The sequence below is a fragment of the Bidens hawaiensis genome, unplaced genomic scaffold (genome assembly GCF_021521415.1).
Source record: "Bidens hawaiensis isolate Kalapana, Puna unplaced genomic scaffold, B.hawaiensis_p1.1 tig00053284_1, whole genome shotgun sequence".
NCBI classification, from domain to species: Eukaryota; Viridiplantae; Streptophyta; class Magnoliopsida; order Asterales; family Asteraceae; genus Bidens; species Bidens hawaiensis.
In genome coordinates, this window is record NW_027499606.1 from 71,400 (window position 1) to 82,980 (window position 11,581).

An 11,581-nucleotide genomic window follows, 5' to 3' on the forward strand; every position below is an offset into this window, starting at 1 on the left:
CGGTCAAAATGGGTTCTCGGTCAACGAGAGTTCTCGGTGACCAAAGGTTCTCAGTCAGTAGAGATTTCGGTAACCATGCGTTCTCGGCTAAAAACATAGGTTCTCGGTCAGACCAGAGTTCTCGACCAGAACGGGTTCTTGGTCAACATAGTTCTCTGTTGATTATTGGGCTTGGTCAGTTGGGCCTAGAGGCTACATTGGACAGTGAGCATGATCTATCTAATGGACCCATATCTGAGAACTAGACAAACAAACCCAACTTAGAGAAATACGTTGGTTAAATAAAATACCGACTCAAATAATAATACGGTTAATTAACAAATATATATATTTAACAGTTAGCCGGGATCAGTTAAAGAAGGTAATTACGATAAACGGAGAAAGAAAAAGGATCCAGGTGAGTTTCTAGCCCCACTTCCTTGTTATGTTTTCGGGACTGTGTGTATACTTGATGTGATTTGTTAATACACTTAACCTTAAAACTTAACCTTAAATGTAAGTGTATGTCTTATATAATTTACGTATGGATGAATGTTTGATGATGGATGAACGATCTTCGGATATTCACTACAACAAAAAGGGCTTTTTAGTACGCACAAAAGCGTCCTAAAATGCTATTTTATAGGACCTTTCATTTAATAGGACCAACGAGAAAAACGTTTCATGTAAAGGGGTCGTAATAAGTCTCGGAACTCAAAAGGCGTCTTGATATCCCAAATAAGATTATGAAACCAATTTTATGGTCGCATAAAATATCCATTAACAACCAAAAAAGCGTCCCAATAAAAACATATTGTGACACTTTTACAATGTTTTAACATGTGTTTACCCACCTTTAATATTTTGATACACATACAAGCGTCCTTAAAAATTAATTTATAAGACCCTTATGATGTAACATTATAGATAGTTTAGTACCAAGAAAAAAGTCCTGATATCCCAAATAAGATTATGAATCCAATTTTATGGTCGCATAATATATTCATTAGCAACACAAAAAACGTCCCAATAAAGCATATTAGGACACTTTTACAATGTTTTGGCATGTGCTTACCTAATTGTAAACTTTTGACACACATACAAGTGTCCTTGGCTTTTTGGCACTATCACGTGTCACTAAAAAGTCACATCAATTAAATGCTACTAGGAATGGCAACGGGGCGGGTTTGGGGCGGGTTTTGCTTAACCCGAACCCGAACCCGAACCCGAAACCAAAAACCATCCCCGTACCCGCCCCATTACCCGTCGGGTTTAAATCGGGGATTCCCCGTTTGGTGTTTTGTACCCCCCCGACCCGCCCCGTCCCCGAACCCGAAAACCCGAAACCGATCCGACCCGACCCGAAATTGGTTCATCACATAACTGAACATTTATCGAAATAAACTTCTGCATCACACACATGAAAGCTGAAACAATGTGTTACAAAGGAAATAAAACCAAGTCTACATGGCCGAAAAATCATGCCAAATACACAAACTACAAACTTGCGACCAAATCTAAATACCAAATCAAACCAAATCATCCAAAGTCGTCGTGCCACTTTCTTTAGTACCTACCTACATTAAGAATATTTATCAATAAATCAACCAAGTTAAAAGAATAAAAGCTATGTTACAAAAATAGTAAATTTTATAAATATTATTACCTCTTCCACATCCATTTCATATTCAATGGTGCGGCAATATGCCTCGGTCTCTTCCGAACAAGTTTCTATATTTAATAGTAATAACATAAACATATATTCATGATTATGAAGATAAATAACATGAGTAATAATGTAATATTCAATATAGCGTTACCTCGAATCTCATTCAACAACCAACTTTGAGCACACATTAAAGCCTCCAAAGTTTTTGGGTGAAGTCGACTTCGGTGAGGACTTATTAATCTTCCACTTGTACTGAACGCAGATTTAGAGGCAACGGTGGAAACTGGAATTGCCAATACATCTTTTGCCATCCTTTGAAGTGTCGGATACTTACCTCCATTTGTCTTCCACCAAAGCAACAAATCCAGTTCTACTTCATCAGGCAAAAGATTTTCTTTCAAGTAGTTATCTAACTCTGCCATATCATTCAAGTCATCATTCACCTTAGCTTTGGATTTAATGTCAGATAGGAATTTTTGGAATCCACCAGAAGAACACTCTGACAACCCCGAACTGAATAAAGATGAACTAGAACCACCACCTATAAATTAATGTGAATCAAGATAAATCAAATATTAGCAATTTATATTTATACTCATTAAATATTAATATGATTATACCTTCATAGTAGTTTTTACCACGTGAGTTGGTAGATTCATATTCTTTAAAAAAAGCTCGGACAAAATCATCAAGAGATTTAAACTCTTCCTTTGCCATTTCTTCACCGTATAAGGCAGGCATAAGCAACTCTACGTATTTTAGCTTGTAACGTGGATCTAAAACCGCAGCCATCCCCATAATCCCATGAATTACAGACCAATATTTATCAAACTTGATACTCATTTTATACGCCATTAGACTAATGTCAACAATAGAAGACTTAGTCCACTCCCGCATAGAAAAACGAATCTCACATATCAAAGGGAAAAAGACATTAGCAGTAGGATACTTGTTACCAGAAAACAAAAGAGTTACCCGATAGAATAGTTGTAGCTTGTTACATATCTCAGTTGCTAAGTCCCAATCAAGGTCCGTAGGCAAACTAGTATACCTGGGCTCTCTTTGCTTTAATCGCGTGAAAACATGTCTATAAGGTATAGCAACACTAAGCATCAAATAAGTAGAGTTCCAGCGAGTCTTGCAATCAACGATCAGTTTCTTTGTGTATTCCATTTCAAGTTGATTGGCTGCTTCCTCAAATTTTTGCTCTCTTTTTCCTGATGCAGACCAAAATAAAACACTATCTCTAATTCTTTCAATCCCATCCTCAATAACAGACAAACCATCTTGAACAATCATATTGAGAATGTGCGCGCAACAACGCATATGAAACAACTCTCCTTTCCTCATGAGTGATCTCAATGGAAGCTTCTGTAGTAACTTGTTGATAATTGCATCATTTGTGGTACAATTATCAACGGTAAGAGTAGACACTTTTCTATCAATATTCCAATCACATAGACAATCATATAGCGTATCTGCAAGAACATCAGCTATATGTGGTGCAGGCACATAAATAAACCTATATAAAATTTATGCATCAATATAAGTGTAAAATACATTTAAAGTTTTAAACTAACTTTATATTAGACTTGTACAATATATATGCTTTACCTCATGATTCGGGTTTGCAAGTTCCAAGAGTCATCTATAAAGTGTGCAGTGACGGCCATAAACCCTTTTCTTTGATGGTTAGCTGTCCACATATCAGTAGTTATTGCCACTCTACTTGTGATCCTCCCTAATAGTTTCTTAGTTTTCACCCTTTCATATTCATAAATTTTTAAAATGTCGCTCTTGATGGTATTTCGACTCGGAACCTTAAACAAAGGTTGAAGACCTTGAACAAACTTTCTAAAACCATGATGGTCCACCGTTGTAAGAGGATACTCGTGCACAATAATCATCTCCGCGAGATCTCTCCTTGAGTTGTCTGGATTAAACGTGTAGTTGGAGAGATATGATGAACTACCATCAACTTTCTTTTGCACCATAATCAAGATGCTTTGTCGTATATCTTTAACAGTTCGTCTTGGACAACGTTCAAAATGATCTCGTAAATGCGATGTGCCGTTTTTGCTTGAACCTCCTAGCTTTTTCTTACAATAGTTACATTCCGCCTTATCTTCACCGTTCACTTTCATTAATTTAAAATGGTTCCACACGGCAGATCTTTTCCTTTTACCACCGACATTTTGACCATCTTCAAAAGTATCATCAAGGTTAGACTCATCGTGGGTAGTAAAGTTAGTTGGTGGTGGTTCATTAGAATCATGTACCCCTTCACTGCTTCCTTGAGGAGTAGAATAAGTAGGAGTGTTTGAAGAAACGGGAGTAGGAGTACAAGTGTCTGAAGCAAATTTATCACCTTGTGATGCCATATAGTTGTAGATGCAACTGAAATAGAATGGCACATAGAAGACTTTAAGCAAAAGCCAACTACAGGCTGCTAGAAGATAACAAATTAAAGACATAGTAAAGAGAATTAAAGAAGATTATACAATATGGACCAGTGGCTCGTGATTGCTAGTGCATGATAGATTGATAGGTCAATGTATACCAGCTACACTACAAATTAAGAGGCTCGACTGCTTTCTTCTATTATAGAATTTATAGAGGAATCAATGAGATTATACTTCATATGAACAGGTGGTAGGATGAGAAAGCGGTGGAATGAAACAGAGACCGAGAGGCCATAGAGTAAGAATATGAATATAATTGAGGATAATATTAATATTAATATAGTCTATTATCATGGAAAGAGGAAACCCCTAAAACAAATTAGATTCCCCAAATCAATTATCATGTCAATCATCAATCGCAAAGAGAACGGTGTATCATACGATATGCAACAACAAAATTAGGTCAATTTCAAATGAAAAACCCTAAAAAAGGAGAAAACATACTTCGGTGTGTGTGTGATAGTGGGGAAGAAAAGAATGGTGTGTGTGTGTGATTAAAGAGTGAGATTACATACTTCGGCTGGGATCAAAACGAGGAGGAGGAGGGTGGTCCGGTGGTGCAGACGGCGATTGAGTGGATGGTGATGGTGGTGCAGACGGCGATTGAGTGAATCGGGGGCGGACTGGCGGTGGCGGAGTCTGGATGAGTGGATGTCTGGATGTAGGTTTAGGTTTTTAATATATATATATATATATATATATATATTATTTATATTTATATTTATATATTATATCGGGGCGGGGGTACCTGAACCCGAACCCGAACCCGAACCCGAAACAATCCCCGAAACAATCTCCGAAACCCGACCCGAAACCGAAAAAACAAAACCCGACCCGACCCGAAATAAGCCGGTTTTCGGGTTTCCCCGTCGGATTCGGGGATTTTTGCCATCCCTAAATGCTACAGAGGTCTTATCATGTTAATAAAAATGAAAACAAAACTATAAAATGTAGTAATTATAATATCATTAGTTCAATACAAAGTTTAATATTCTTCTGAACACATTCCAAATGTTTAAACACAAATGTCTAATAACTGTCAAATTTAGTCTAATTATCAAACATATAAATCACAAATTACTCTGTAATCGATTCCAGTAGGTCTTGTTGACTCTGTTGAAAAACCTAGAGTATTGATATTATCAGGATTCTAATAAACTGCACGGTTGTGTTCGGGATTTCTACTTGAGTATCCTGTTCGCAGATTGTGTACATCATTGTAAAAGAATACACATAGATTAAGCTGTTATTCTTTCATTCTAAAAATTACTATTATGGTAATTTAACATACCAGTCTTCCGTCCAGGCAATACTGTACAGGTCACCCAAACAAGTGTCATACTCAAGTGGCGGGCTAGGATACTCGCCTGGGCAATAAGTACCCCAGCTGCTCTCATCCGGGCCCGAGGCTGTGGTTGCATAGATATTTAAAACCTTGAGGAAGGAGACCCTCAAATATGTTTCCAGCCTCACATGCTCTAAGGTAAAATACCTTCACACAACAATCAACATACATAAATTTCAAAATCAGCATAAGTAAAATTTTAAGTGGTTCTCATAAAATTAAGGAAAATAATAATTTATAAAAATTACCAAGCTTTTGTATGTTCCAGAAGCATGCTTCTGTAAAGGCCTCATTAAGATAATCTGCATACAGATATGGATATGTTGACATCCCTAATAACATTTACAAAATTAACATATAACGTCAGTTGCATGAAGATTACATAATGTTAAATAATAATAATAATAATAATAATAATAATAATAATTTTTTTGTGGTTTATATTAATTTAAAATTAGACGTGACACACTAACCAAGAACACCAGGACCACCATGATCAGTGTAGTATATGAAAATATTGTCATTTGGACCACTATCCACAACCTTTCCACTTCCACCTTTAACTTTGCCTTTGTCTCCGAGCAAAACAGCAAAAAAGTCGTCTACATTCACATCATTCCCAGTGTAATCCTGTTTCAACAAATAAAATTCATTCATTCTAGTTATTATATACAACAACAAAACATCTAACAATTTTGATGATCACATACAAGACAAACCTTTGGCACATCATGATACGCATCATCACCATCTGGGCTGTTAATAATCACATCATCTCCCAGTTGTTTGCAATATCACTACATAAATACTACCATATTTTCCTCCACACCACCGCTTTTCAAGATTTGATATGCATGACATACATCGGCATTGTAAATTTAGCATAATTAAGAACAGACCAAACTGTATATGAATTGTTGAATTAACTCTAGCTATATCAATTAAAATAGCATTCATATAAAAATTTTACATTAAATAAGACGAGATTTGTACATAAAGACAACATTATTTTCCACCTTAGCGCCATCTGTTTCTAGGATTTGATATGCATAACCTTAAAAACGACAACACCTCCCCGACGAAATATACTGCTCAAGAACGTGGGGTCCGCCCCATTTCAATCAATCATCTTTTTTTTCAATTAATATCTAATTGAATCACAACACCGACCCTTGTTAAAGGGTTGGTTAGTTAAAGCATTCACTTCCTATGCGGCATAATATGACGTTTTAACTAACCAAATCAAACCACAACACATAGTCTAAACAATATAAGATGTCACGTATCAACTTTTGCTTCAATTTATTCGCTACAAATCAAAACGAAAATTAAAGATTTACATATTATTAGAATATTTTATTTCTCTTTTTCTCCTAATAAATAATAATGATTTTATTACTTAATAAATAATATAATTATACCATAAGTTTTACTTTTAATTTTTTTTACACCATAAGAAATACATGTACAACACGATGTGTTATTTAAAATAAATATTTTCAAAAACATCTATTTGCCTGGTGATTTTAATTCTAACCAAGTTTTTTTAACGTAAAGAAAAAAAAGGCAATAAGTTAATTTTGATATGGTTTTTAGTAATGATCGGTCACCTGATATGGTTAAATGGGCCTTGTTTGCATTAACCCGCTAATACGAGGGTTGTGTTCGGGTTCACGTGTCTTACCTAACCTCATAATTCTTCCGTAATGAGGTTAGTTCATCATTCGTCCGGAACCATTATTTACCCAAACAAAACATGACTTTTTTAACCCGGCCCATTTCGATCGAGTTGACTTTTCATCTAAAAGGAAATCAACTAAAAATTTGATTCTTGTCTCCCATGTTACCCCAATAGTCAATTTTTGGGTTAACTCCTAATCATTTAATATGAAGTGATAAAAGGATTCCCGCACACGAAGATACTAAGTAATGACATCGTCTTTATACTAAGCTAATAGTTGGCTTTTGCATGCAGACATATATATTAGGTTGGACTTTTTGACTTTTTAAACATGACAGTAGACTATTGATATACCAATCAGTAATCAAAAATGTCTTATGTAATAAATTTATTTTTTATATATATTGCTTCCACGGGCCGAAAGAGCTAGTCGAGCCTAACTGGTTCAGATTAATATACCAATCAGTAATCAAATGTTGGTAAACATATTCTATTGTTGAACTGTTGTTAACAGGCTCTGCGTTAATTTCTGTTAAACGAATTCTGCAATTTATTGTTCTCCTAATCGTTAAAAATGTTTCATGTAATAAATTTAATTTCTTCATAAACAACTTTAACGGGCCGAAATAACAAACTAAGCCCAACCAGTTCAGATTGATATACCAATCAGTAAACAAATCCTGTTAATGTCCGTTATTGCCTATTCACAAAACTAGTGTGAACGGACACCAACAAGCTCAATTCCTTAACTTACAAAGATGGACACAGAATACGGTTTGGTAAAGTGTTCATGAACCATTCGTATGTCCGACAAAAGGTTAACAAAAAAACACGAACAAGTCTCGTCTGGTTCGATTCGGTTTGTTTACAGCCCTAATCACTACCAACTGAGCTCACCAAGTTCACATACTATGACATCTCAATCTTAACTAGCAAACCATAATCCTAACCCTAACACCAGTTCAAATAATGATATCAAAACTCAACACCTGCAAACTCTAACACCATTTCAAACAAAAATATCAATACCTGCAATAAGTCAACAATCCTTTCCTGTTGACCGACGTCATCAAAATGCTTCTTCCACCGCTCCCAATCCCACTCATCCACACCTTCTTTCTTCTTCTTCTTCAAACCATCATCATCATCTTCATCCACCTTATTATTATTATTATTCCGATATCCATCCAGAAAGTCATCGAACCACTTGATAACGTTCCGAACATTCTGCTTAAACACGAAGACTTTCTTCATTATCAGAGGTCCGATGACACCGGCAGACGGTTGAAGAAAGAAGAATCCAAAACCCTAGGTGAAGAGCTGGAGAATCGAGTCGACGAATAATATTATAATATTATTCTTAGGGTTTGTGTGGTAGGTGAGTTTGTGGCTGCGGACGGATGGTGGGAAGTTTAGGGGAGACACAGACGACATTGAATCAAGAGTGAGGTTTCAAGAAGTATTATAATATTTTTTTGCTAATGGGATAAAAATATATTAAAAAAGCGTGCTTCAACACATGGTTAAAAAAAAACAAGTACAACTACTCTTGAAGATATTCCAATATCAACTACGGAATCAAAAAATCAAATCAAGGGCTAGTTGGGTAACTAATATTGTGTTCTTTAGTTTTTTATATAAAGGTTTGAAAAAGAAATATAAGAATTTTTTTTTATTCTTGAGTTTTTATTTTAAAAGAAAGAAAAAAGAATGGAAAGAAAGACTTTTTTTCTCTAAAACTTTCTTGCAAAATGTGGCCTGATTGTTAGGGAAAGTTCATAGTTCATTACAATATTACTAATTTATAACCCTATCTCAATTCTATTTTCATGTTCCTATGAGGACATAATTGTAATTTACAACTTTTTTTCTAATCTTTTTCTTCCGATCTAACTTAAGAATGCAATTAACACTTTCTTTTCTTTTCTTTTCTTTTATTTTAACTCAAGAATATCTTTTAAGTATATAATTTATTTTCCTTTCTTCCTCTATCCAATCTTATCATTTCTTTTCCTTGTATTTTAAATTCGAGAATGAAGTGTAAGGGATTAGATTTGGAATTTATACGGATCTTGTAAAAATTGTGCCAGTACTCAACGAGTAATTCTAGAGAACAAAATAATAATAATAATAATAATAATAATAATAGGAGAGAAGAGATAGAGGTTGATAAGATGAAAAGATGGATCAAGTGGAGTAGCCAATAACACGTGAATTTTATTGGTCTCTATACCAACCTCAGGCTGGTTGGGTTACCCAACTCGGGTTACATAGCAACACCGCAATGATTAAGCGTCCTATAAAGGTTAAAGTTATAAGACTCAAGTGTCAAGTGTCATGTTAACTTATTTTATAAGAAAACTCTAGCGAATAAACATCCTATAAGCCATATATTTTATGACTAAAATATCAAATGTCCTATTACTGTGTATTATAATAACACCACAATGGTTATGCATCTTATAAGGTTAAAGTTATATGACCAAAGTATAAAATGTCCTATTAAGTTATGTTCTTATATGACTTCGACTAGAAAGGGTTCTATAACACCGAACATTTATGACTTAACTACAAAGTGTCCTATTAAGTTATGTTACAATAAGACCTCCAGTGATAAAGTGTCCTATTACATTACCACATAATGGGACACCAACAACTGCATGTCTTATAGATTACTATATTAGGATTTACATTTTAAGTGTCTTATTAAGTTATATGATAATACGACCCCAAAGAATCATTCATCCTATTAAATAACTTTTTAGGACACCGGTTCTGTAGCGTATATTGTAAAAGGACCCCAAATGTTCATTTGTCCTATTAAATAGATTTTAGGACCCTATTTTACAAGTGTCCCACACAAAAGGTCCTAAAAAGCCATTTTTGTTGTAGTGATTGCCTGTGTCGTCAAGGGATAGCTTAAAGATACGATAGATATATAGATATATGATGTGTGTACGTATGGAAGTTATAATTATGATTGTAGAGAAAGGTATGGAAGGTATGGTTAGAAAAAGGGACGGACCCTAATAATATCCGCGAACGTAGGGAACGGACCCTAACAATATCCGCGAACGTAGGGAACGGACCCTAATATCCGCGAATGTAGGGAACGGACCCTAATAATATCCGCGAACGTAGGGGACGGACCCTAATAATATCCGCGAATGTAGGAAACAGACCCTAATAATATCTGCGAATGTTTTAGGACGAAGTATATGTATATGTGTATATGTATTAAGGTAAGAAGGGAGTATGGTAGTATGAACGTATGAAAAAAGGTAAAGAACTATGTATGTATATGTACCTTTGGGTGCGAATATAAGAATGTGTATGGACGTATTGTATGTTGCCTAATTAATTAGAACTTACTCACCGTAGCTGACTTTTAGTATGCACGCAGGTGAGTAGGATGAGGCAGCTCGCTTGATGGGAACACATGGCATCGAATAAGAGGCTGGCATTGGAAGACTCAAGAAGTTTATGTTTAATGTTGTTTTTTAAGAAAGACAAGTTGTTTGTTTATGACAAGTTATGTAATGTTTTATGAAAGTTTTTATATTCCGCGTATGTATTTATTAACTCTGATTATTAGAACTATGTTAATGAGTAAATCCAACGTTCAAATTTGAGGCACCGGTAACGGGGCCTTACAAGTTGGTATCAGAGCAAAGTTCGAGAGATTTAAGCATCCTACATGCTTAGACTCGAACAGAGAATGGGATTTAAGTAAGAAAAGGAAGAAGATGTCAGTTCAAGAATGCCATGTGTTGCTCAAGCAAGCTCTGTAAAGGTAAGAGGTATGATTAAATGATGTATGTTAAAGGATAAAGGAAGGATATGTGAACGATAGGGATAGGATTAATTGATTGTTTTGATTGACTAACTGTTTAAAGTAGAGCCAGCACAAATAGACTCATAAAGGGAAGTGTATAGGACACGGAAAGTAACGTGATCAGCTAATCACAGATGGCTATTGTTATTACCTGTTAGCCTTACAATCCTTGTACTAAACAGTTCCTTGAGTGATGACGTTTGTGTTTTCCTTTTTAGAACACAATGGCTTGAACGGAAGGAAATTCGAGAACCGGAGGAATTGGGAGAGCTGAAAGTCGCACTGGATGTCGCTGCAGGCCTCGTCGTGTCCAACAAGCTTCGGTTGAGACAGCTTCCAAGATCGGAGATGAAGGAAGCGCAGCTGGAGGAGATCCGAACAACAACGAAGGGGTTCAACTGGATCCCGCAATCCAAGCAGCTATTGTTCAAGATGTAGCCATTGTTGTAAAGAATATTACTCCTGGAGGGTCTGCTGGAAGCCGTGAAAGAACTGCTGGAGGGGCAGGAGGTGATGGTAGGAGAGATGAGGAAGAAGGGAGGGAGGCCTCGAGTGGGGTTAAATATGTGAAAGCCGGTGACAGGAAAAGAGGCCGAGGTGGGTGCAACTA

General features: G+C 35.7%; 1 protein-coding gene and 1 pseudogene across 2 annotated transcripts; both read right to left on the reverse strand.

Moving 5' to 3' along the window:
• Positions 1-1,508: 1,508 nt before the first annotated feature.
• LOC143600074 (zinc finger BED domain-containing protein RICESLEEPER 2-like) lies at positions 1,509-5,531 on the reverse strand. The gene is made up of 6 exons (XM_077077862.1): positions 5,402-5,531; positions 3,263-4,097; positions 2,269-3,170; positions 1,800-2,189; positions 1,646-1,710; positions 1,509-1,556 (listed from the first exon to the last, which is right to left on the reverse strand). The coding sequence occupies exons 1-6, from the start codon at positions 5,529-5,531 to the stop codon at positions 1,509-1,511; spliced, it is 2,370 nt and encodes a 789-aa protein (XP_076933977.1).
• Positions 5,401-6,112, reverse strand: LOC143600075 (vacuolar-processing enzyme gamma-isozyme pseudogene; annotated as a pseudogene). The gene is made up of 3 exons (XR_013147412.1): positions 5,929-6,112; positions 5,704-5,787; positions 5,401-5,602 (listed from the first exon to the last, which is right to left on the reverse strand). The product of XR_013147412.1 is annotated as a vacuolar-processing enzyme gamma-isozyme pseudogene (transcript).
• Between the last annotated feature and the right edge of the window lie 5,469 nt (positions 6,113-11,581).

What these genes read in the sequence shown, in the direction of transcription:
- LOC143600074 (XM_077077862.1), bottom strand. Translation starts at nt 5,531, where the DNA reads ATGCAACCACAGCCTCGGGCCCGGATGAGAGCAGCTGGGGTACTTATT. An exon ending in TTGCAAACCCGAATCATGAG is followed by an intron (nt 3,171 to 3,262) that starts GTAAAGCATATA and finishes AATTTTATATAG; the next exon opens with GTTTATTTATGTGCCTGCAC. An exon ending in GTTGTTGAATGAGATTCGAG is followed by an intron (nt 1,711 to 1,799) that starts GTAACGCTATAT and finishes TATTAAATATAG; the next exon opens with AAACTTGTTCGGAAGAGACC.